This window comes from Nomascus leucogenys, chromosome 20 (assembly GCF_006542625.1).
Source record: "Nomascus leucogenys isolate Asia chromosome 20, Asia_NLE_v1, whole genome shotgun sequence".
NCBI classification, from domain to species: Eukaryota; Metazoa; Chordata; class Mammalia; order Primates; family Hylobatidae; genus Nomascus; species Nomascus leucogenys.
The window spans coordinates 18,770,578-18,797,768 of NC_044400.1; the positions used below are offsets into that span (position 1 = coordinate 18,770,578).

At 38.5% G+C, this 27,191-nt stretch overlaps 1 protein-coding gene across 1 annotated transcript in view; it reads left to right on the forward strand.

Annotated features, from left to right (window-relative positions):
- NCKAP5 (NCK associated protein 5) overlaps positions 1 to 27,191 on the forward strand; it is a 990,316-nt gene that overhangs the window by 526,504 nt on the left and 436,621 nt on the right. The window contains exon 5 of the mRNA XM_003267587.3: positions 5,565 to 5,698. Coding sequence (XP_003267635.2) covers positions 5,565 to 5,698 — 134 coding nt within the window. The remainder of the gene's footprint in view (positions 1 to 5,564; positions 5,699 to 27,191) is intronic.

Sequence of the window (27,191 nt, forward strand, 5' to 3'; positions counted from 1 at the left end):
ACCACTTCTCTAGTAAATGGTGTGGTACAAACTAAAAGCTGATAGCATTATTTAATTTGTTATATTTATTTTAAATATTTAAATATTTATATAAATGTTTTCCCATTCTATAATTTAGCGTCTTAGTTCTTTCTCCATACTGTAGTCAGAATGAACTTTGCCAAATCTTAAATCATCTTCCTCACTTGATTAAACCCTCGGTAATGAGTCATCATTTTACCCAGGCTACAGTCCCAAATCTGTCATGTCATGTTCATGGTCCTATGTGGTCTAGCCCTTATTCTTTTCCACCTGCATCCCATGCCACTCCTGTCCCCTGGCTCACCAGCTTCCAGCCACACTGGGCTTCTCTTCCTTCCTCCCTACACGACAAAAGGCTTTCCACTTGCCACTCCCTCTGCGTGGAGTGCTGGTCCCCTCACTTCACCTGGTAGCACCTGGTCATCACGGAGATCTCAGTTTCAATGTTACTTTCTCAGAGAAGCCTTCCCCTGACCCACCAAACAAAATCAGTTTCCGTCACTTTCACCTTTCAGCAAACTCTTAATTAATAATCAATTTATACTGCTGTATTTATCTGTGTGATGTTTATTTAGCACCGGCCCTCTCCATTAGTCTGTAAGTCTAATGAAGCCAGGAACCATGTCCATTTGACTTGTTGTTGGTTTCCATCTCTAGTTCAGTGTTTGGCACATAGCAGCTACTGAATAAACATTTGTGGCCCAAGTAAATAAACGAGTCCATGTTGGAGGTACACAGCTTCTTTTACGTGCACAGTTCTCTATTAAATTAGGGAATAATCAGCATCTATATAGATTTTTCTTCATTTCCTCGGAACATGCATGTAGAAAGGACCTTTTGATACTTTAATGATTTAAGCAAGTTTTACAAAATTATCAGGAGAAAAGTTCAGAAACGTAGATTACCCAGGGAAATGGAGCAATCTCCTGCATTTGACGTCTAATCAGAGAATGGCTCAGTTAAGTTTGAGCTCTGTTGCTATGTGTATGCTATGAGGTATAGACAAGATCATTCTGTAGAACCATAGAGGAAATACCTGTCTTTCTCTTTGTATGTTTGATTCTTTGTCTAGAACTTAACTCTGCTCATGTCCAAATGGGAAAAGTACTTTGGAATTCCACTCCTGATTTGGACTTCTTTTTCTCCACCATGATGTCCAGTCATCTCTGGTGTAACATGTGTGTTCCTGAAAATTACTGCACTCTGTGAAACCACAGATTGGAAACCACAAAGCTTTTGGGGGAAACAGGACTATGGGAACAATACTCAAAACTTTGTCAGTGAGACACTAAAAACAAAAAGGTAGGAACCTAATACAATTGGTAGCCATGTGTTCAATGGTTAAAAAAATACATAAATACTACAATAAATATGGTGCTTTACCTTGAAAGAGTTTTTTGTGGAAGTGAGTATCAACAGGGATGCAGTTGAGAAGTTACTGTGAAGTGGTGGAAGGAACACTGTCTGAAACTGGGGGGGAAGTTGTAACACCACATGTGGATGGTTGTGGCTCATAATGCACATGATGAACTGAGGTCTGTTTGAAATATGTGTATTTTGTGTGTTTTGATGCATTTCAGCTGGGTGCAGTTTTCTGTGTTCCCCTAATTTTTCTCATGAATGAAATCAGGCAGTTAGCAAACCTAAGGTTTGTGTCATGCTCAAGTTTTTTCATCACATATCAGTTGCATTGGAACAAATTAGCACTTTTAAAAGAAATGTTACAGCAGAACTAACAGTAGTAGGGGAAAAAAGTGGGAGACTTAGGGTCAGAAAAACTCAGTTCTAGCTCCAGAGCTGCCATCTCTAACCATGGAACTAGAGCAAGCTCCCTGCCTCTCTTTTCGGTCCCCTACCCTTATCTTTAGATGGAGGTGATAATAACCAATATTGCTGAATTGTTCTGGAGACTGAATACAGTAATGAAGGTGGACACACTTTGTAAAATGTAAAATATTCTCCAGATTGAAGATATTTTTTGCAGAGTTTGCTCATTTCAGTGTTAGAGAAAGCAGCTAACAAATAACATACAGTTGGAAGTTAACCCACTCACAGCTTTTCTTCAGAAAAACAGGCAAACCTACCTTTTTACTAATAACGAAGCTCACCTCTGTAAAGGGAAAGAAGAGCCTGTGACTGGCAAGTTGTGTTGAACATGTGTGTAATGTCACTGCTTAGACTCAGCCTTTGAGCCATTGTTTGTGTTCCTGGTGCAGCGATATGAGAGCTTTGCTATGAGAAGCCAAAGAGAAAGGGAAGAGGTGACGAACATGGAGCATCTTGCTTGAGGAAAATGGGAGGAATCGAAAGGTGGTGATTGAGGAGCTTTGAAAATCATCATGAGGCTCTCCTAGGCAGGTGTCTTCAAGACATCCCAGCTCAGTGGCTCTGCAGAAAGAGAGATGTTGCTGTGGAAATGTGGTCCTGTCAGATTTGTAACCCAGATTTCCATGATATTGTCCTCTACTTATTGCTCTTCAGTGCCTAGTGGCGTTGTGTAAATAACACCAACTGTTCTCCATCTCTCATTGACTTTCACACTTTCTGCTGTGAAAGATCCACAGCCAACATTTGGGAGACAAATTAAAATTACTTTGGGGATATATCAATTTATATCCAGAATATAGCAAATACAGAAAAAAAATAGCCAATCTATTGATACTATATTTTTTCTATGTGTAGCCTGTTTTTAAATTTGGGTACAGGCCGGGCGCGGTGGCTCACGCCTATAATCCCAGCACTTTGGGAGGCCGAGGTGGGCGGATCACGAGGTCAGGAGATCGAGACCATCCTGGCTAACATTGAGAAACCCTGTCTCTACTAAAAATACAAAAAATTAGCCGGGCGTGGTGGCGGGTGCCTGTAGTCCCAGCTACATGGGAGGCTGAGGGAGGAGAATGGCGTGAACCTGGGAGGCAGAGGTTTCAGTGAGCCAAGATCACACCACTGCACTCCAGCTTGGGCGACAGAGAGAGACTCTGTCTCAGAAAAAAAAAAAAAAAAAATTGGGTACAAAGCTTTGTCATATTTAGTAGTGTGGATTATTGTCAAGTTTTGATGGATTAATAGAAATACACCTCATTTGAAGGGAATATATTTTAGTGAAAAGCCTTTGCCCTCATAGTCTTAATTCCTTAGAATTTTCTCTGTATTACCAGGGGTTTGTGTGTGTGTGTGTGTGTATGCTTTTTTTTTCACGTTTTAAAGGCATAAATAAATTGAAGAGAAAAGGTTATTCGTGTGGAAAGGGTTCTCTCATGATCATGTTTTTGGGACTCTTTAATATGGCAGTGAGTGAATCTATGGAGCATTCTTTACTTTTGAAGGAAGGAGGGATGCTGTTTTCTCTGCAAAACTTCACATTCTTTTTTTTTTTTTTTTTTTTGAGATGGAGTCTCGCTCTGTCACCCAGGCTGGAGTGCAGTGGCGTAATCTCGGCTCACTGCAACTTCCGCCTCCTGGGTTCAAGCAATTCACTGCCTCAGCCTCCTGAGTAGCTGGCATTATAGGTGCCTGCCAACACACCCACTAATTTTTTTATTTTTAGAGAGATGGGGTTTCACCATCTTGGCCAGGCTGGTCTTGAACTCCTGACCTCGTGATCCACCCGCCTCAGCCTCCCAAAATGCTGGGATTATAGGCATGAACTTCACATTCTTCATAGCATGCACTTTTGAACTATTTAGGGTACTTTTTTTTTTTTTTGGCCTGTTTCTGGAATCAAAGCACTACCTTCCAAATTCTGTAGTATGGGTGACTTGTCCATGTTTCTTAAAGTCTAGTCAGTCAATAAAAAGAGGAATATCAATTGTATATATAACCATAAAGAGTTTATTATAGTAAAATATATATAACATAAAATTTGCCATTTTGACCATTTTTATAAAGAGTTAACTTCAACCCATTTATCTTCCACAACCACATTTTTCTTTCTTTCCAACGCTTCTAGAATGTCTTTTTCCAAAGTGACAGAATAAAAGTTTGATTTTAATTTTGATTTTAGTTTTTCTGATTTCAGTAAAAGTTACTGATTATGGGAGTTAAAAGTAGATCATCAAAAAGTCAGGCCTGAGTAAGCAAAAGGCCAGCTTCAGAATCAATAAGCAAATATATTTCCAGCACTACTGCGTATTAGGTAATGGGCTATAAATATAAAATCTATCTGCACATAAGGCATCTTGAACAAATATTTATCTAGGTGGAGAATATGATAAATTCACATGAAAAATAACAGTAGAAAAAGTAAAGACCTAAAGGATGGTAAAGATAGTAGATGATGCTGGAATTCAGGGAAGGGAGGAAGTGCAGTGATGAGGGATAAGTTGTAGAGGACATGGCTTGCAGCTGAGCTTGGAAGGAACCCTAGACTTTCAACTGAGAGACCTAGGGGGCTTTTCACACAGGAACAAAGGTATAGAGGCAGGAGGATATGTAAGTATTTTTAGAGGTTCAGGATTCACATCTAGATTGTATTCTAATGTTTCTTTCATGATCCTCAGAATGCCTTTTTTTCTCATGAGTTAGAGCTGGAGAAAATCTGTCGTTGCTATCACTTCCTGTGAATATGCCACATGCGATGAATCATATTTAATCCATAGTGCATGGTACACAGTCATAGTGTTTGGTTTATTTCAAAACAGAGGTCTCTGTTTCTCTTCTTTCAAGTATGTATGTCCCTCATGATCAGACATTGCATGTATGGTTTTCATCATAGAGTGTATATCCTGGGTACAAAATGCTCAGTTTAGTAACAGCAGTAAAAATAACAGCATGGCATGCTTTTTAAAAAAGGCAACAACAGGAACAACAAAACAAAAACAAAACAAAGAAGACATTAGCGTAGCTGACTCAGTGCTATTGGGAGGATCTGAGCTGTGTGCTTTTTACCAGTTCCAGGAATGAGGTTGTGCTGACCCATCTATTCTCTGTCATCCAGTTCCTCTTTCAATCCCTGATACCCGTTCGTGAGATGAGCTAGTTATCTAGGATTATAAAAACTGTGGGTGGCTTCGCCTAGTTTTATCTCTGAAGACCTAACTGGACAAAATGAAAAACAATTCTTGAGCCTCACTGTCAGCAGCTTCACATTCTAATTAACTTGAAATTTTTGGTCCTTCTATAAAAATAGTAATTTTCTCTTTCAAGGATATACCAGAGATGGAAGAGATGAAATAAGTCTGAACAGGTAATAATCTTACTAATTATTATCTGACTTACTGTGCATTTGATAGTATTTTGGGTCATAGTTCTTCACAGGATGCTCTCTGGGTTAGTGGAAATTATTCAAGTGTTAGAATTAAGTCACCTGGGACTGAAAATCTGTTACCTTCTGGTTTATATGACCTTGCACAAATTACTTAGGTGTCTCTGATCCTTGGTTTCTTTGTCTATAACAAGAGATTAAGAATAGGACCTACTTCGTGGGGTTGTTCAAAGGATGAAATTCATATATATAAAGCTCAAGTTTTCACTTGATAACCAGCTATTTCTTATTTTTGTCATAAACACCTTCCTAAAAGTCATTCCCTTTGTGCCTTTTATAGCATGAGAAGCTGATACATGAACTGGAAGAGGAGAGACACTTACGTCTTCAAAGCGAGAAGCGGTTGCAGGAGGTGACCCTAGAGTCTGAGCGCAACAGAATTCAGATGCGTGGCTTGCAGCAGCAGTTCTCCAGGTATTGTTCTTAGCTGAGCAGATTGCTTCCTGAGGTGCATCTCTCTCCGCACCAATAACACCTTGGATTGAATGTCCATTGTGTAAGCTTCTGTTGTGTTTGATGAGCTGATTTACCAACCGTTTAGACCTTCTCTTCTGACTAAAGCATCCTATGGCATCCAGACCAATTTTCTGAAACTTTCCATTTGCGCCTGACGTTATCTTTATTGAAACTAGTTGTCTTTTCTTTCCCGATGGCTTCCCTAAGGGTCTTCAAGTGAGTTGTGGTGGCTTTGCAGCCAGTAGGCTTGTCCTTTAAAAGGCCAGCCTAGAGGATGAGATTTCACTGGTCATCGCAATCCTATTTTAAGACAAAGAGAGAGTATGTGACTCTAATGATTCAATAAACTGTTCCTCATTGCTTAGAGGAAACACTAAGGAGTAGTAAAAAAAAAACAAAACAAACAAACAAAAAAAGTCAGTGAGTTCCTGTCCTTAAAAAGATATCACTAGAACACTTGAATGTGGCCAGGCGCAGTGGCTCACACCTGTAATTCCAGGACTTTGGAAGGCCGAGGTGGGCAGATCATTTGAGGTCAGGAGTTCAAGACCAGCCTGGCCAACATGGCAAAGCCCCATCTCTACTAAAAACACAAAAATTAGCCGGGCGTGATGGCAGGTGCCTGTATTCCCAGCTACTCGGGAGGCTGAGGCAAGAGAATCACTTGAACCCAGGAGGTGGAGTTTGCAGTGAGCCGAGATTGTGCCACTGCACTCCAGCCTAGGCAACAAAGCAAGATTCCATTAGAGAGAGAGAGAGAGAGAGAGATCACTAGAATTTGAAAGGAAGATTCTGAAAAAGTAGCTCCTAGATTTAATTTCTAGCAGTTGGAATATTTCAGTTTCCAATTATAGTTAATATGAGGGCAGGTGATGGTTCAAACTATTATATTAAAATCCCTTCAATTCCATGGGAGGAATCTCCCAGAAAATTGTGCATTTACAGCCTTGGGACCAGATATAGGCACCTTGTGAAGGACAATCTGCATTCATTTCTATACTTCACCATTTATAAAATCAGGAAAATAATTTGTTTCACTTTTCTCTCCTGAGATTATCCCAGGCAATATCCATGTTTGAGAAGTTGCCCTAAAATCCTCATGAGCAAACTGTGTGGGTCTTGTCTTTAACTTTTCACCGGGATTTAGAGAACACTGTGACCGGCGATAGATAATATAGCTTTGTCATTATGAAGTTTTTATAATGACAGCTTAATTTTTAGATGTGTTGCAGGGAGAGAACAAACACAGTTGAGCCTCCAGATAATTTACCTCAGTATGGCCAATACTGTGTATGTGCTTCAACTTTGGTGTAGGAGTTCATGGAGGAACAGGACAAGAAGGATGGATGACTCCTATGTGGTCAGCATTATAATTTAACAGCCTGTTCAACTCCTCAAGCCCGTGATAATACACAGGTGCTATAGAAATGCACCAATCAGTACTTTAATAAATGCATGTCCCACCCCTCATAGGCTATTACTTATATCACCTTATGCTTGATCTTTCATTCAGTTTGATGGCAACTCTCCCTTTGTGTCTCCTAACTAACTTAAAATAATAGATCCACCCCTCCAAAGTGAATTTAAAACAAGCACTGCTTGGTGATATTGGTTGTTTTAATGGCACAGGAAAGGAGGAGGCAGATCTTGCTCTCCTTGCACTGTCTAACTGAGATGTCTCTATATTCAAGCTATTGATTTAGGTGGCAGGAGACACATGGTGTGGTAAATTATATTCATATGATGCTGGGTCATCTGCTGTAAATCAGATGCCAATCCCATACAGATTTAAGTTGCACAAGAGCCAAGACTACATCTTAGGCTGAAAGAGAAGATAATTATGTGTACAATAAGTAGTGGTAGGTTTTTACATACTTCTTTTGTGAGGGATTTTTATCCTATTATAATTAGTTTTCTCATGTAAAGCGTCATTGAAACTGAAAAGTTCAAGTCCAGTTACAGCCAGAGAACTAATGTAAATCAGTAAAAGACATGGAGGGGAAAAGCATATGTAACAGATAATTACACAATAGTTTGAGTAGACCTACTGAACCATTTCTGATGGCCTTTCACAGTTTAAACTTTGGTTTTTAAGATATTTCTAGTTATGTTTAAATAATCTTATTAAGTCTTTGAAAAATTCTCAATATTATAGAATAAGCCTTTATTGCATCACCCTTGGATGGGGTTAGCATCCAATATGGTCATCTAAATAATTTACATAATATAAATTATTCTATTGAATTAGCAACCTTTATATTCATAATTTTCTCCTTTTTTTCTCTTGGGTTGATGAGTTCATTTTGTGCATGATGATATCTGGGATGTGGAATTACTTTTGAACATTGTTCATGGGCTGAGGTTACTTTTAAAAACTAAGCTAATAACCACTTTCTCAAAGAATGTGGTATGGCTTACAATAAAAGGTAGATTTATAATAGGGCTGATAAAATAAAAACAAAATAAAGGTCATGAAAGGAGAATGTGACAAGTCATCACCTTCACATAGCCCAACAAGTTTTCTGAGCATGAGCATGTAATTTAGCTCTAAGATTCCCGGCAGACAAGATCAAAAGAAAAAAAAAAACAAGTAATATGTAATTATTATCTCATGGCCAAAGGCTACTACTCCTTAAAGAGAGGAATATTATCTCTGTTAATAAATTTGTAATAGAATGTATCACATAGAACACTTTATAGAAGACACTGAAGGATACAGTAGACGTGGCCCAAAATGGTGCAAATTAGGATTAATTCTTGCAAGGGCTGCTGCTTTCACTATGTCACTTATATCTGGAAAGTTAAGCCATTTTTCAGTTTCCTGATATATGGACTCAGAATGCTGGGTTATGTCTAAGAGATCACAAGTGAAATAGGAACTACTCTGGTACTCTGGTGCTTAAAGTTCTCAATGCAACCATTATACTTCAGATTCATGGGAACCTCCAGGTATATACACACACCTTTCTAGTACTATGAATGTGGGAAACAGAGGCATAAGATGCTGAGGCCTGGCCTGGGCTGGGTGACATGTTTTCTTGGTATGTTTGATAGCCTTGTAGGCATGGGAGCCTGTAAACAGTAGTTATGGGATTCCAAGTCTCAGCTTCAGTAACAAGGTGAGTCAATGGAGGGAGAAGTGGAGAAGATGCTGGGACAGTTAGGTACACGTGGGAAGTAGAGTTCAGGTGTCAGGATGAGTGACTCAGGAGAGGTGGTCCAAGGCTGAATTTTATGCAGTTTCAGCTGTGTGATGAGCCTGATGTCTTGAAGGCACCAGGCAAGCCTGAACATTTGTGATTGTCTCTATTAATGAGTAGTGGGATCGCTGAGGTGATAAAAATCTATACAAATGCTTGAATGAGTAGTTTTTTTTATATATATATATCACCGCCAAACCTTCAGCCACAATCCCTTCTTCCCTCTTGACCTCTGATTAGGCTATAATGATCAGAAATGGTCCAAAGTTTAGGCAATAAAAAAAAATCGGATATGCCGACAAAGGTTACCTAATCAGCTCTAAGCTCATAAATCAGAAATTGCCTGCATTGAGGGTGATTCAGACAGATGTAACAAACTTGGTTCAGACCATTTACATTCTTTAATGTAAATATGGAGAAAAAAAGGTACTTGCAAATTAAGCCTTCTTCACAGTTGAGAGAGTAGTACTTCAATAAGGTGGTAGTTAGAGGCAAGCGGTGATATCTTAGGGCTGCCGCTTTATCTTATTATTTGGCGATATATATTAAAGGTGCTTTCCTTATGTGAAAGTGATTGTTTAACCCATTGTCTGTGTGGCTGGGCATATTTTATGAGGGATTAGCTTTGCAACTATCTAAAATTCCGAATTCTCCCCACTCTCCCCACTCCTCTAACCGCTTGTTTGAATTGTGATTGTCCAGACAGCCAAGGTGAATGCTGTAGATGAGACTATGGAACTGTCTTCCCTTGTATGTAAAGACAATCACTGTTTGGACCCCTGGATTTATTCTCCATGTTGAGGTAATGAAGTGTTTGTATATCAGTTAGATTCATCTAGAGGAGCACTTTCAGGAATATTGTTCCCAAGTTAGGGTGGGGTACGTTGAGTTGAAATAACGTGATTTACAAAAAAAAAAAAAAAAAAAAGTAGAGTAATGGGATCACTTAGGTGATAAAGTGAGGAGATAAGCAACTCTACAGAGTACTGATTTCATACATGTAATTGTGCATATCATGCATGATTTGCATAGGTGTCTCTGTTGGTCCCTTTGGAAATAATCTAATCAACTTGTAGATGATGATGATTATCATTATTATTGAGACAGGGTCTAGCTCAGGTTCCCCAGGCTGGAGTGCAGTGGTGCAGCCTCACCTCGCTGCAGCCTACACCTCCTGGGCTCAAACCATCCTCCCACCTCAGCCTCCCAAGCAGCTGGTGCGTGTACCATGCCTGGCTAATTTTTGTAATTGTGGTAGACGGAGTTTTACCATGTTGCCCAGGCTGGTCTCAAACTCCTGGGCTCAAGTGATCCTCACACCTCAGCCTCCCAAAGTGCTGGTGAGCCACCATGCCAGGCCAAGTTTGTAGATTATTAATGAAAGCCGCTGTTTTCAACAGGAAACAAATACTTTTATTGTGTGCCTAGTAACACCGTATGTGCCCTCAAAAAAATAAAAGTAGAATTCAGATAGAGAAGTCTTACGTACATGTATGAACAAAACACCATATTTATAGCTTAGCTGTAAATTAAAGAGGACTTCTGTCCAGATTCAGAACAGCCAGATTTCATACTTGCTAACAGTTTATTATGCTGAGGCATGAATAGTCAGATGAAATTAATGATTGCATAGTGACAACAGTAATACTACACATTTTTATTGTGTCACAGCTCTGTGCTGCAGCGTCTTTGAAGATTTAAATTAAAATTGATCTGGCAGATTTAGCACCTGGCAGACATAATTTGTAAATGTTCTTAGCAAGCCATATTACAACCCAAGTATCAGGAATCAAGATACTTGATTTCAGGCCTCTTCAGCCTTGAAATGTTCTGTGTGTGTTTACACCAGTCATTGTACCTCTAAATATGGGGGACTAATTAAGGTTTGCCACTCATATTTGACCAGGATAGTTAAAAGTCACCCACATGGAGCTCAAGCTTTCACTCCCTACCTTCAGGATTTCTCTGCACCTGTTCTGACCTTCTCCCCTGGCACCGTCATCCACTGCCTTGAAGCTATTTCTTTGCTTACTGTAATGGGGATTCTCATATCACAGTTGATTGCTGTGCTTAAGTGCAGTCTGCTGCATGCTGAACTTCAAGGAGTCGTAAATGGAGATGGCTTTACTGCTTAACTCATTCATTCATTGCTGTTCACATTATCAGCTCTCAGAGACTTTATGGAATCCTGGGGTTCATTTTCTGCTGCCCATTTGGAAGCTGTAGGCACCTGGCATAGAAGCGTGTGTTGAAGAGGATAATATGCCCTTAAATGTTCTACCCACGTACTCCCTTCTGCTTCTGTATCTGTCTGGTACATTAAAAAAACATTTTCTCTGCATCTTTAGAAGGAGGAAAATGTAACAAGATGAGAAAAGCTGTCAATTGACCTTTGGACAAGCATCAGCACAGAGCTCTTCTCCTCCTCTTCTGCACTTGTTCCCATATCTGACTGTTCGTCAACTTTAACCTGTCTCAGAGGCCGGCTCTCCTGAGTGCCTTGTTCCTCCTGATGAATACAGAGGGCAATTTTTTGTTGATTTGGAATTGCTATTTCCACATAATCAGTAATATTTCTCCCTGAGACTTTTCATATAAATTGGGGCCTCTCATCTGCTGCTCTGTGTAAATCTACCAGAAGTTGAAGATGGTAAAGCAACATTGGTTCAAGGATAAATTTTCTTCAAATTACAACAGATGGAAGAAAAGATTTTAAATGACCTCTTTTAAAATGCCTGGATAACATAATATGGATCGTATTTTGATGTCAGAAGTTTATATCTTAGCGATCTAGCATGTAAGCTCTCCCTTAAGCAACGCAAAGGAAAGCCAAAACCAATTATGGAGCAAACTGGAAAGAAAGGCTGTTTTCGGCTCCTTGGGCAAATATTAACTTACTGAAAGCTGAACATTACTTTATTGTTTTGTATTTCTCTTTCTGCCTAATAAACGATGAGATGGTCACATGTTTCTTCTTAATTTTTTTAAAGAGCTATATGTTTTTGAGTAGACAACGTGAATGTTGCCTATTATTCATCCCTGTAGAGAAAACAGGATTAACACAGAGTATAGTTCCAATTTCATTGCAAAGAGCACTATCCTATTTAATGGGTTGTCCAGGACCTGGTGTCAGTGTACCTCTAAGTAGCTTAATAACTCTGGTTAAGTAATTTGACCCTTTTGGGTCTCAATTTGCTCATCTGTAAAATGAGTAAATTTAATTGCATTATAGTTTTATAATGCTTTTTATGCTTTTTAAAAGGCCCTGCATTAGAAATGAAATGCACGTATTTATTGGGTGAAGTAATAATTTCACGTTTGTAACCAGGCCTTCTTGAAGCTTCTAACAATGAGTTTTATGTTGAGGTCTTGGAGGAGACTGTCTTATTGTCCATGCTGTAATCACCGGGAGGCTCTGTGGGACTGGGTTTTGGCCACGTCTATTTTGGTTACTTGACTCTGGAGAAGTTGAGATTAGAAAACTGCCGAGCCTGGATGAAAAATTTCTGTCGGGAACAGCCAAAATTAAATACTGAGGAACTTGACTGGCAAAAGGAAGTTAAGATACTCTGCTGTGAACATATAACCAAGATTGCTCTTGGCTCTGATGTTGTCCACTTTAGGATTTATTTGAACTGGTTTGGTAAAAAGTCTAAACAGAGAGAACTTTATGGCAACCAGAATTGTTTTCACTTTTTAACAATTTCTCTGAAGAAAGAGCCATCAATAAAAATACCAATGATTTAGTCTCTCCTCTAAATATGTTTTAATAACATATTATAACTTCTAATACATTACTGTCCCTACTCCAACACATTTTTCCTTTAAGAAAATGTGTGAGACATAGAATAATGTTTTAAAACTGAAAACTAAATTTTTTTCTACTTTCAATAATAAATTTTATTTTTTGGTGCGGTTTATAGAAAATCCACTTTTTAATGTTTATAGTTTAGATAAGTTTGGACAAGCATTGACCCTCATGTAACTACCACCATGTAATTCTGTAATTAAAATACAGAATAGTTTCATGTCCTGGACCAGTTCTCTCCCTCCGTCTTTGTTCTCATTTCCCTCCCAAGCCGCTGGTAACTACTAGTCTTCTTTCTCTCCCTGTAGTTTTGCCTTTTCCAGAAAGGCTTATAAATGACAAAGTCGTAAAGTATGGAACTTTTTCGTCTGGTTTCTTTGACTTTGTGTGATTCTTTTGAGATGTGTCCATGTTTTTGCAAAAATCAGTAGTTCATTTTTTTGTTCGTGAATAGTATTCTGTTATGTAGATATACTACTATTTGTTTATTCATTCACCTGTTGATAGACATTTGGATTCCCTCCCGTTTTGAGTGAATGTGATTAAAGCTGCTATCAACATTCATGTCCAGGTCTTAGAGTGTTTACCTCTTGGGCAGATAACTAGGGTGGAACCACAGAGCCATATAGTAAGCGTTTGTTTAATTCCATAAGGAACTGCCAAACTGTTTTCCAAATTATCTGAGCCTTTTTGCATTTCTACTAGCAATGTAGCAATTATAGGAGTTCTAGTTGCTTCATATCCATACATGCTTCTTCAAAAATAAAACAGACACAGGAAGCCACACAAAATAAATAAATGTCTGGCTTAAGGAATAGTTCTAAGGTGAATGGCTTTGTAACCAACGCTAAGTCAAGAAAGGAGACTCTGCCAGCCACCCAAAATCCCATCTGGGTGCCTCTTCTCAGCCTCAACCTTTATCTTTTTCCAATAAGCTATTAGTCTGACTTCATAGCAATAACCTTCCTGTGTTTTTAATAGTTTCATCATTTAATGTGCATCCCCAGACCCTTCAGTTTAGTCTTGTGCATCTGTTAAAAAAATACTGGATATATCTTTTAAGTTTCTTTGAACCTACGGGTTACTCTCCATCCCTTCCTTTTCCTTCATATTTTATGCATTAAAGACCTAGAATATTTGACCTGTAGAGCTTCCTACAGTCTAAGTTTTGTTGATTACCGTACTTGGGACTGGGCACCATGTTCTTCTGGCGTCGGTATTTTCTGCAAATTGGCAGCTATTTTCATACATTGCTCCTAATAATGATCTAAATAAAGAGTTAAAGGCTGCTGCCTATCCAAGGGACAGATATTGTTTGTACTCCTGTTCCTCTCTTCTACTACTACCAATAACCTTTGCCATCATAAACATTAAATAAATATTTGTTGATTGGAGAATGAATGAATGAATATCTTCACTAAAGTAGAAAGATGCAGCCAGAGTTCTACTAGACTTAGGTTAAGCACATAGAAGAATTTTATAGATAGTGTGTTTAAGACAGAAATTTGCTTCCAAGGGAGGTTGTAGAATGGCCGTTTCTGGGGATCTTTAAAATTTTGATAATAGTCATCATTCTTAGAGTTATAAACTGTGATGGCCTGGGAGGATGAAGACCTGATTTCTCATCCCTGGGCTTCTGTGATGGAGTGCTCACCTATAAAAGATGAGTTGCCTGTTTCAGAATACTCTGCAGAATTCTTTCTGCAGGGCACTAAATGGAATTTGGTGCACTGAAAGTTTACTTCCCATAGGCTAACGTTTACTTTCTGAGAGTGTTTTATGGCTCTCAGATAGCATTTATACCAATCTCTCTAAGGTTTGCATATGGGGCAGAGGCAGAGGCAGCAGTCCCAGTAGTATAGCTTGTTGTTCTGATTACCTTTTTGGTCCATAGGCAGTGCCTTTAATGAACACTGTTCCCGCATAGTGTAAGTCTAAGAGCTAACTGTAAATAGTTGGAACCGTTCTTTGGGATCCTTTATTTAATTTGTGAGAAATAATTCTGTTAAGACGGTCCTTGTTTATAAATGTCTGCATCTGTTGCTAACAAACAGCCTCAAGCTTTTAAGAATGTTTCTTGAGAACGAAGCAGAGAATTAGCTATGCTGAAGCTATGGGGTTCTGACAAAAGAAATGTGTTGTAGTTTTCATTAAACGGTGTTTCAGAATTCTTTGCACATTTCTCCTGACCAAAGGTTTTCACCTGTCGTTTACAGGAGTAACAACTGACAGCATGCATTTTCTCAAGACAGAAATATACATTTCTTTTTCCTTGCTTATTTTCTATAACCGCTTTAAGCAGTTGTGTTTTATAACAAGCATTTTAATTAATATTGATATCCCCATGGTTACAGAAATGACAGTACTTTTTAGTTTTATATTTTATCATTTCCAAAATCATTCCCTATGTTATTTCATTCATTTCTCATTATAACCTTACATATGATAGGGAGAGTATATTATATGATATTGAATCATATATATTAATAATAATAAATATTATATTGAAGCTTAAAAATGAAGTAACTTGCTTATGATCACATGGCTATGTGGACCCCAACCCGGAACCCAGGGCTTCCGACTTCTGGTCACACACTATTTCTGCTCCGTCATTTATTTGTTTTGTAGTTTATAATCTGTAATGGAAAGTGGAGCTTTTTTAAATTTATTGATAATAGATGTACATAATTTTGGAGTACAAGTGATCTTTTAATACATTCATATAATATGAAAATATGAAATTAGTGGTATTGGGATTTCCACCACCTTAAATATTTATCTTTTGCTAGAAACATTCAAATTATTCTCTTCTAGCTATTTTGAAATATACAATAGATTGTTTTAAACTATATTTGCCCTACTGATCTAAGCAATTGTATTTCATGCAGAATTCAGCCTTGCTCATAGATTGACATGCTCTGCCACTTACAGTATTTCTTAAATTTAATTATTATCACCCTGCTGAGATTGCACCTAAGAGACTCTTGGGCCAGAGGGATAGATACAATTATATCAAATCAAAAGGAAAACTGGGCCAGGCGTGGTGGCTCACGCCTGTAATCCCAGCACTTTGGGAGGTCGAGACGAGTGGATTACCTGAGGTCAGGAGTTTGAGACTAGCCTGACCAACATGGTGAAACTCCATCTCTACTAAAAACTACAAAAATTAGCTGGCATAGTGGCAGTCACCTGTAATTCCAGCTACTCAGGAGGCTGAGGCAGGAGAAGAATCACTTGAACCCAGGAGGTGGAGGTTGCAGTGAGCTGAGATTGCACCACTGTACTCCAGGCTGGGCAACAGAGGGAGACTCCATCTCAAAAACAAACAAACAACAACAACAAAAAACTGGGTAACCACCATTTTTCTGTTTCAAAATTTGTAAGGAAGGTTCAATGCTTATGTCATTAGTGCCTCTTTTATGGTCTCTGCTTGCTTAGTGTATTTTCCCATTTCATTTTCAAACCACTTGTGCTGATGATTGAGTCAGTGTTTCCAAATACATAGCCCACCATCAAGTTATAATTGCATTTATGACATGGACTGTGTAGCCATTGAATTTAGCTAAGATGGCCCAAATTTTCCCTTTACTGTTGGCTTGGACAATGTGTGTTTAGCTAACAAAATCCAGCTCCAAATTCACCATCTCCTTGATGCCTTTTATAATATTCTACTTTACTCACTTGATTACAGACTTTTATCACAAAATTATATTTTTTTCTTGCCGGCATTTTGCACCTGCATATTATATCTTCCCTCTGTAAAATGTAAGCTGCTTATGATTTTAGCCTGGCACATAGTAGGTGCACAATAAATGGTGAAGTAAATGAATAAAGTATTATTTCTGATGGACCATGCTGCTGTTTGCATCTACCATTTAATAACCCTCACTGTGGATGGTATTTGGCCAACCTGGTCCATCATATTGAGATTTTTAAAAAATCTAATTTATAGTATTTCTGTTGAATTTTAAAATAAAATTTCCACTTAGATAATATTGTATAAAGAATATTTTTTTTTGCAGATACTACTAAACCTAAAGTATGATAATTAAAAAAAAATTGGTTTGGCTCTATGCTAAGCAAGGTGTGGAGACACAGAAATAAGTAAGCCATATCCCCTGTTGCCAAGGATCTTAGGGTAAAAAAAGAGTTACAAGTGAAAATAACTAAGGTTAGGATCAAATATTTGCTATAAGACAGGGAGAAAAAAATGATAGATGAAAAACTCTGCCAGCCAGAAATGGATTCATTTGAGATGAGTATTGAAGCATGTGCAGGTGAAGAGGGTTTAATAGAGAACTGAAGGAAGGGCATTTTAGGTTCAGAGAACAGAATACAAAGACAGACCTGATGGTATGGGTACTCACAATGCATGTTGCCAGAGCTCAGTTCCTTGAGGGCCCTTATCTCAGCAAACTCAGCTTGGAATCTGCCTGCATCATTCCCTTGCATCTTGGGCAGTGGAAGAATGCCCGATCTACCTTTGCAGTGTGAGTCTTATGAATATCTCAATCACGAAGTCAATCTTACTTTGAACTCTTTTCCTGAAGCCCAGCAGTCCCCTTTGATGTCAGAAACACTTTAAGAATTGATTTCTGTTCCCTCAGCAATTCACATTATTGTCAAGAGAGTCCCCAGTGAAGTAGTAATATATTTAGCGTACTTCCAATATGCATGACATATAGAACACTTACAAGTCTATTGCCTTTTCAGAAACGATCACCAAAGCACATGATATGTTATCAGGAAATATCCTACAGGTCTGATAGGTTGGAATGACTATAAGATTCTGCAGACCCAGACTTTCTAAGCAGCCTCTCTTGAGTAAAGAATTGAGTAGTGGGGTAGTAAGGCTGTAGTTACCACCTCAGTGCACCCAAACCCCAGTTCAGGAAAGGCCGGGACCTTGGAGATTACACTGACAGTGAGAACATCCATCATTTAATAAAATCTGGGGAGGCGAAGGACTAAGTCTCAGTGCATGAAGAAAGAACTCTTAAATGTGAAAAGCAGCAACTTGAAAGTAACATGAAATACGTGAGATTCAAACAGTTATCTCATTTATTTTTTATTAACACTTAAGGAGAATTACCAAGTGCCAGTACTATTTTAGGTACCAGGGTTATAACAGTGAAATGAAACAAATAAGCATCCCTTCCTTTTACACGAACTGTAATATTACATGCAATTTAATTCTTAAAACAGTCCTCTATGGAAGATATTCTTAGCATTTCTCCTTTACAGATGAGGAAACTGAGGCTCCCGTGAGTTAAATAACTTGTTCATCTTCATACTGCTTGGATGTATCGTAGCTGGTGTTTGAACTCAGATACCCTAAGTCTTAAACATTATTCAGACTGTCTTCTATTTATGTTGCCTACAAAAGAACAAGTTAATATTATTGAGCATTGGCCTTGTACCATTTGTTTCTGCATGCTTTAAACAAATAATCTTATTGATTATAGTCCAGTGAGGAACTATTGGCATCCATATTTGATAAATAAAGAAAATAAAGCCCAGAAAGGTTAAGCAATTTGTAAAGGTCACACAGCCACTAATGGCTGAATCAGGATTTAAGTCAGGTCTGTCTGTCCATTAAGGATTCTCTTCCTGTTGTACACTACAAAAATTAATATATGTTAAGCTTCTCAAAAATTTAGTGTTTGCATCAATGCACTATTTATGTTTGGAGCAAGTATATAGTTTTAGTTATATACCATTTTACTAAAGTTTTTTCTTCCAGTGTCTTTGAGAATATATCAGTGTTTTTATTGCTTGAGGTATGTTCTGCATGACTGACAAATTTTTCTTATTCTGCATAAGTTACAAAAAATTATATTAGACATATATATTCAAGTTCATTCTAAAACTTATAAAACTTCATAATAATTAAGTTCAAATAGCAATATGCCCTTTTCCAGAATTTACTTGATTAATGAACCCTTAACAATTGGAGAAATTGATCTTCAGTTAAATTTGAAGTGAATGGTAGATGTAAATGTGACTTAGAGAGTTCAACATCATTTCCATGGCACTACTTTACAAAAAATATTTATCTAGAGTTCCTCATTTTCAGTATTTCAATCTTGTTTTCATATAAAACAAAATAATCAATCACCGGAAAAAGCAAATCACCAATCTCCTTACCAGGTTGAGAAGGGTGTGTGTGTGTGTGAACACTATATATATATATATATATATATATACACACACACACACACACACATATACTTCAATTTACCTCCAAACAAATGGAATTTGTGCATGTGTGTATGTCCACACACATGTAAACAAACATACAGAAAGAGATGTATTTGGAAGAATGATGTAAGTCTTAAGAAGTTGTTAACTTTAAATAGAAAGAAAGAAGATGGGATGGGACAAGAATAGAAGCTAAATTTCTCTCAATAAACCTTGTTTTGAGGATTTGTCTTTATAAATACATACATGTTTAATAAAATTGTAGCATAACATCTAATTTTAAAATTCCCCCAGAATTTAAAATTCCCCCAGCTGCAATTGTAGCTGATGGCAAATCTACAGAGTGAACAATCGTTTGAAGTGACTTGAAAACAGATGCTTGTACATTTGTAGTGGGATCTATATTCATGACAAAAAGAAACCCACAAAATATCATTGCTTTTAGTGGTCATATCTTTAGAGGTAGTGTTGTTTTTTTCATAGCAGTCTGAGGCTGTTGTTAAAATGTCCAGGATCCAATTTGAAAAGTCTTCCACCAATCAAAAACAGCTCAATTCATGCATCAATAAGAATACTAACTGCAGTGTATTAAAGCATGTCAGCTTTTGTTTAAATCCTTTCACTTAAAATAATACAAAACAACCCCAGGAAAACCTTTAGAGGATTCTAGGAAAAATTGATAAGCAATGAGAAAGAAGCATTCTGTCTTTTAGAACTGTAACTAAATCATCCTCAGTGGAGAGAAGTTTCCCTTTGTGAGATATTTTAGCTAATAAATGGAGAAAGAAGAATATAATTAGAAGCTATTTTGCAATTTTTAATGAAATAGTGCATCAGAAATAGTGCTAACACACCAGAGAGAGACATTTATACATCTTGTGTCTCTTGATGGAAATACCCAAAACTATGTATGAAGCAACCTTGCCAAAAAAATGAACCTTGAATCTCATCAAGCCTGTAGATACAATGAACAATTTACAGGAAACAGTATAAGACTAGGTTCTGCATAATCCAAACTGTGGGAAATTCTACGGAACAAATGACCTGTTTTATTCAACAAATAAAGTACAAGGAAGAAAAAAAGAGGTGGGAGAAAACCTATAGATCAAGAATAGTGTCGTGAGACATTGGGTGGACCCTATTTGGATCCTGATTTGAAAATACTGCAAAAAAAGAAAACAAATGAGGCAATCTGAAGATATGGTTGGAAGATTTGTCTACTCCCTGAATATTTGATATATTTCATGTTTTGGGGTGTGATAACATATGGCTATGTTTTTTAAAAGACATATTTAAAAGACATACCTATCCATAGTGATATAAATATGGCTGAAAAGATATGCTTGTGTGATGTAATTTAAATAATTTGGAGGGAGGATCGGGGTTAATGTTGAAGCTCAATTGGCTTTGAGTTGGTTATAATCAAGCATGTGAGCATTTCTTACACTGGAACCTTTACTTTTGCAGATGTTTGTAATGTTTTATGAAAATAAAAGAAGAGAATACCTCCGAGACATGCTGCTTTCTTATAGATTATTAGTTGCAATCTTAGTTTTGCTGAAGAAATTAACAGAATTTAATACAATTACTCTTATTTGCAAGTCTATAATTTTCTAAACCTAACTCTGATGCAGCCCTACCCCTAATATTTACAAGGCCTAGAACAAGAGTATATAAGTGGCAGCCCACATTCTATGGGTCTAAATATATACAAGTAATAAACCAAGTCAGCAAAATAAAATGCCAAGTAAAATGTGTTCTCTTTGATGAATGTATCTTCATCATGACCTGGAAGGCCGAATCAAGCATGGAATTCTCAGAGTCCTTGGAGTTCCATTTTGGCCCATTTGGTACAGGGGCAGCCAATTCCTAACACCCAGTTTGCAGCCCAGTGGTTTGATTGGCTCCCTTTCTTCTCTCACCGCCAGCTCCATGTTCCCATTATCACTAAGGGCCTGTGGTGCACATGTGTGTACACCCTAGCTGTCATGTCTATACTCTGTCCGCATCCCATGCCTGCTGCCAGCATTTGGCTACTTTTTGGATCTCGGATGCGCACACAGCCCCAGCAGGTCCTGGAAGCAGGCTCGGGCCCATTTGGAAAGAAATTCCTGGTTCAGCATACCCTGAATATCATGAGGCAGAGGGTAGACACAGACTCTGCATGGGCATAGCCCCATGATGCAGGGAAACCCACACATGGAAAAGGGGATGGCTAGAGGAGGCTCAGAGTGAAGTCCCCTGAAGCTCAGGGCCCGGAGCTTGGCATTTTGTACCTGGGTGTAAGAGAGACAGTACTGTTAGGTGAAATTTTCCAGTTCTTACAAGAAACCCCTCCCTAATCGTGTTCACATGGTTTGACATTTTAAAATGCTTTTGACATTTGGCATTTGCAAATATTAATAGCAGTTTAGCTGATAGAAATATAAACTGAACGTTAATTGTATAAAAATTGTATCCTCTCAAAATATATTTAGCAACTTCAAAAGATTTAGCTGCCCATCTGTTTTGTGGAATTAACACCAGCTTAAAACATATTCAAGAAAAAAGAAAAAACTCCAATTGTGTAAACTATCCTTAGGGGAAGAGAGGATTCCTTTCTGAGCACCGCCCAAGGTAGAGTCACTGGCCAAACACTTGGGCCCTATAACATAAATGCAAGTGTGAACGGCTGGAGTGACTGTTTTGACAAGTTGACAGAAAACTTCCCTAGAACACAAAGTTTCATCCCATGGAGCAGCTGGAAGCAGAATTCAGCAAGGAGAACTGCCCTGGCTGCCCTGTGGCCTGTTATCTGGGGACATGTTTCATCGTATCCATTTGCTAAAAGTGTAAGGCCAGCAGAAGATTCCATGCACACATCTGGCCCTGGGTCATCTCTAATAGAAATAAGACAGTCAGCTATGCGACAGTCTGCTCCACCACGGTGACCTTGTGCCCCATTTAGTGGCATTTGGATATTTGTAGGAGGCAAATTATAGGGTAGTTCTGACAATAATTGTATATTAAACCAAATGGCTGCTCCTCATCTGTCTACATAAAGGCTTGGAAGGGTTTCCAATACTTCTGAGTCTTACTGCAGATGGTATTGCCATTCTTGTGAATGATAGTTGATGGTTTCAGCTGCAAGTTAACATTAGAAATGTAGCTCCTAATTATACTGTTAACAGATATTTATAGTGGTTTTTGTTATGTTCCAGAGACATTGGAGGGTGTGTGTGATTGCAGGCATGTGTATTGTCATGTAGTCCTTGTAGTTAACCAGTGAATAGCATACCTTTTTTTTTTGAGACGGAGTCTCACTCTGTTGCCCAGGCTGGAGTGCAGTGGCGCAGTCTCGGCTCACTGCAAGCCCCACCTCCCGGGTTCACGCTATTCTCCCGCCTCAGCCTCCTGAATAGCCAGGACTACAGGCACATGCTGCCACACCCGGCTGATTTTTTGTATTTTTAGTAGAGACGGGGTTTCACCATGTTAGCCAGGTTGGTCTCGATTTCCTGACCTCGTGATCTGCCTGCCTTGGCCTCCCAAAGTGCTGGGATTACAGGCGTGAGCCACTACGCCCGGCCTAACATACCTGTTTTAAAGATGAATAAACTGTGACTCAGAGGGCTAAGGTTATAAGACCAGTAAGAACTTCTGATGTACATTTTTCCAATTGCAAAGTTTCATGTTTTTTTCTATATGTTGCGCTGCCCTTCTTCCCATTTGCTTCTACAGAGAATTTTGCATTTCTGTCCCCCAGCTGGATTTCTGTTTCAGTGACCTCTCGTATATTCCTTTAATTTACCTGGAATCTTAATATCTATTGGCAGGGGCTGTGGGCTGGGGGAGATCGTGTTACTCATCCTGTGCTATGTCACTTTCTTCCTAGAGTGAAAGTGTCATGTGATTTTTCCACTAATTTATCTTTTACTCTGTCGTCACTCTTTTGTATTTTTCACTTAAGCAATCTGTTAGCCAAATGTTCGTCACAGCCCAGTATGAATGAGGCTCTTGAATGAAATCAGAAATGATTACAGTGAGGAAGAAAGAGCTATATGGATGTTGCCTACACCAAAAGGTACCCGGGTCCAGTAGTCTGCTTAGGGTTATGCCGCTATGACAGAGAATGTTCTTGTTGTCATGAGAATCATGGCAGAGGGCTGCCATGAAAGATGGTCACAGGTGTGTTTGTAGAGTGAGGTTCTACCTGTGCACATTCTACATGACCATCAGGAAGGCTCTGATCCCCACTGATTACATGTAAATGAGTTGATCTTGTCCACTGGTAATTCACAGGCATACTCTCATTCCCCCCAAATGATGTGAATCTTATACTTCTTGTATATCTCCGTTGGTTCTGGGAATATAGTTGGTAGTCAGTAGTGCTCGTTGGCTGATCATTTAGGTGCACAGTTATAGTAATTAGGTGCAGTTTTAGCCAAGGTGGTCTGGGGTTTGGTGAGGTCCTTTTTGAGATGGGTATATATCAGGTCTACAGCAACAATCTGCTTTTAGAGGGTTCTTTAATCACGAATTCACCTTCACTTAAATTGTAATAATCACGAATTCAGTAATTCGTGATAATAATAGTAATAATCACGAATTCACCTTCACTTAAATTGGTCAAAGCAGACAATGTGTGGGAGCAGGCTTCTCTCTTTCCTCTTACATGGTGTGTGTTATGGATGGAATTGTGTACCTCCAAAATTCGAATTTTGGACCCCTAACCCCTGATGTGACTGTATTTGGAGATGTGCCCTTTAGGGAGGTAATTAAGGTTAAAGGAGGGCCTATAGATGGGGCCTTAATCGCATAAGACTGATGGTGCCTTTGTAACAGGAGGTAGAGACACCAGAACACTCTTTCTCTGTGGCCACGCAGATGAGAGGCCATGTGAGGACCCACGGAGAAATTTACCATCTGTAAGCTGGGAAGAGAGGCTTCCCCAGATCCCAGCAACGATGGCACCTTGCTCTTGGGCATCCAGCCTCTAGAACTGTGAGAAAATAAACTTGTGTTGTTGAAGCCCCAGTCTGTGGTATTTTGTTATGGCAGCCTTGACTAACACAGTGTGTGAGAACACGGGGGCAAAGCTGTAACTCTGACTTTGTATTTCTATATGTGGCACGCTTCCTTGGGTTCGCAAATGAGGAAAGCCACAGGTTGTGTATGATTTCCAGCATGTTACTTCATCTACTTTCTTCCACTCAAGAAAGCACACCAGGATACATGTGAGTGAAGCTAAAATGATTTATCTGGAATGATGTTCAGCTTTTTCTCGCCCTAACAGACAGATGCACTAGGTTGTTAAAATGCCAAAATACTTCCCTCCTGGTTGATGAAAGCTTAGAATGTCCTAACTCTCCCTCCTCCCAATGTCCCCTGCACTAACAAATTCCTTCTATGATACTGTGAACCTCGCCACCATCTAGTACTTGAGACAGCAGCATCTTCACAGGCCAGTGTCCTTTCTGATTAGTTGATGCCAGGCCCTACTAGTTGTAAATACTTTATTACCCTTGCTGATTTTAGAAATAATCCAGGATCAGTTCTTTAAAGCAAGTCATTTGAAAACTTCAGGACTTTATTAGTAACAAATAACTACAGGCACTTTGCTATTGGATGCAAGTTGCAATACCACCATTGAGAACTTTGGCAGGAACCCGCAAAAGGAAATCAAGTCTGTAAATGAGAACATTTCAGCATATATTAGACTGGCTTATAGACATCTCCTGCAAGGCTGTGGCAGGGAGGGACCGTCGGAAACCTCTGTTGCTGCAAGGCTGGCAGATGATGAGTAATGTGCTTTGCTCTTTGATTGCATTTCTTCTTTTTCTCTGAAGCCTTCTTGTATCAAGTCCAAGGAAATGTGTAATTTGTGTCAGCTAGGAGCAAAATCACAATAATTTATTTACTTGAATGCCCATGTTTCTGCATGTTTCTGCGATTACTTGGTACAATAATTGAATTTATGTTGCCATTATTTTTTCTGTGCTTCGTTTTGGGACTTTCCCTAATATATTTGAGTGGAAGTGTTTTAATACTTGGTTTTACTTAAGTTTTTTTTTTTTTTTTTTTCAGAAAAACTTGATCCCACTGGGAAATGCCTAATGAAATAAATTCTTGATACTTTTAGTCCTCTTAATCACTTGAATTCAAAAGAATGGCTTATTTGAAGAAGCCTTTCAAAAAATATCAAGCTCTAAATTACTATATTTTTTGTAGCACACAAGTAATGCTTAAATGAAACCTAGATTTTTAAGCTCTTATAAAAATCATAAATAAAATAGAGCAAAGTCATGAATATAATACTTCCTACTATTCTACTTCCTATATATCCTTGGGCAGTAACTATCAGACAGTCTTAATAGATCTCTTTACATTTGCAAGCCACTTGGGAAATATAATTCTCATAACTCTCTTGAAGAAAGCATTACTGATTTAGTTAGTGGTAGAGAGTTGCTGATTCCTTGATTTATTATACTAATTTACAGTATTTTTGTTTTTCAGTAGTACATGTTATTTCCAGACTGCTTTGTAGAATCTTGTTTCTATATTCCGCAGCACGCATCACCTGATGTGAGTTCAAAGGTCTGACTATGTAGCCCTAAGATACATTACAATCAAGTAAGTGGTATCTTAATTCTATAAAGCACGTTTATCCCAAGATGCTCAGAAAGCTTATATTGTTGTATAATTTGAGGCCTCATCATACAGGCTGGGAAGTTTTTATATAATCTTAAGAAGGGCTTGGTGGAATTGCTTCTTTTACAAATTAGCCCAAGAGGGAATGGTTAGACCTTAACAAGATGTGGAAGAAGGAAAAAGAGTATAGAGTAGATAAATATTATAGGCCCTTTATTCACAATAACCATGATATGGAAACAACCTAAATTTCCAACAGTGTAAGAATGGATAGAGAAAATATGTGTATACACACAGACACAATGGAATATTATCATTAAAAAAGAAGGAAATCCTGCCACTTGTGACAACATGGATGAGCCTAGAGGACTCTATGCTAAGTGAAATAATCCAGACACAGAAAGACATATACTGTATAACCTTACTTTTATGTCTTAAGTAGTTGAACTCATAGAAGCACAGAGTAGAACAGTGGTTGCCAGGGATTGGAGAGTGAGAGAAATGGAGAGCTGTTGGTCAAAGGGTATGAAGTTTCACTCATGAAGGATGAATAAGTTCTGGAGAGCCAGTATATAGTATGGTGACTGTAGTTAAGGTTTTTAAAAATATTGGCAAGGACATAATGTCCCTTGAATGTTAAACAAATTTTTATGTAAGGAAAGGCTAACAGGGTTCATCATAATAGTGAAAGTTGAAATTCTGTTTTCATTCATTCATGTATTCATTCAAGTTGAAGACTTGTAGTGTGCGAGTGACTGCGTTTGATGAAGGGAAAGAGTTAAGGAGATGTAGGAGCACGGTTCTTAGTCTCTCGAGGAACTCCATGGAAGAATCTTATTAAAAAGAGAGGTGCTATCCTAGGATGCTGGTATGTGCATTGGGGATACTGTCCTCTAGCATTTCTCTCTTATTCAGTGCTTATCAGTCCTTATCTGGAATGCCTGTTGTCTTGACAGGTATTTCTGAATGCCTGCTGTGCACAATATTCAAGCTTCTCTGATTAGGGCAGACACAGAAGAGAATTATGCACACTGCCTACTTAATTATAAATCAGAATTCTGGATCACAGGAAACAGCAAACTAAGATGATTTTCAAATTAAATTAGCAGAATTATTAAATGCTTATTGTCTTCTCTAAAGAGTCAATAAGAGAAGGGAAGGGAACTTGAAAAATAGCATGAGGGATTAAGCTGTAAGTAATATAACTACATCTTTTTTTTTTTTTTTTTTTTTGAGACGGAGTCTCGCTCTGTCGCCCAGGCTGGAGTGCAGTGGCACAATCTCGGCTCACTGCAAGCTCCGCCTCCCGGGTTCACGCCATTCTCCTGCCTCAGCCTCTCTGAGTAGCTGGGACTACAGGCGCCCGCCACCACGCCCGGCTAATTTTTTGTATTTTTAGTAGAGACGGGGTTTCACCGTGGTCTCGATCTCCTGACCTCGTGATCCGCCCGCCTCAGCCTCCCAAAGTGCTGGGATTACAAGCGTGAGCCACCGCGCCCGGCCTATAACTACATCTTAACAGTAAAGATGGTTAAATATTAGAGAGTATTGGAAGAGGCTCAGTTTTTCAAATGACAAGAGTGGTTAAATCTTATTATTGCCTAGGGCCAGT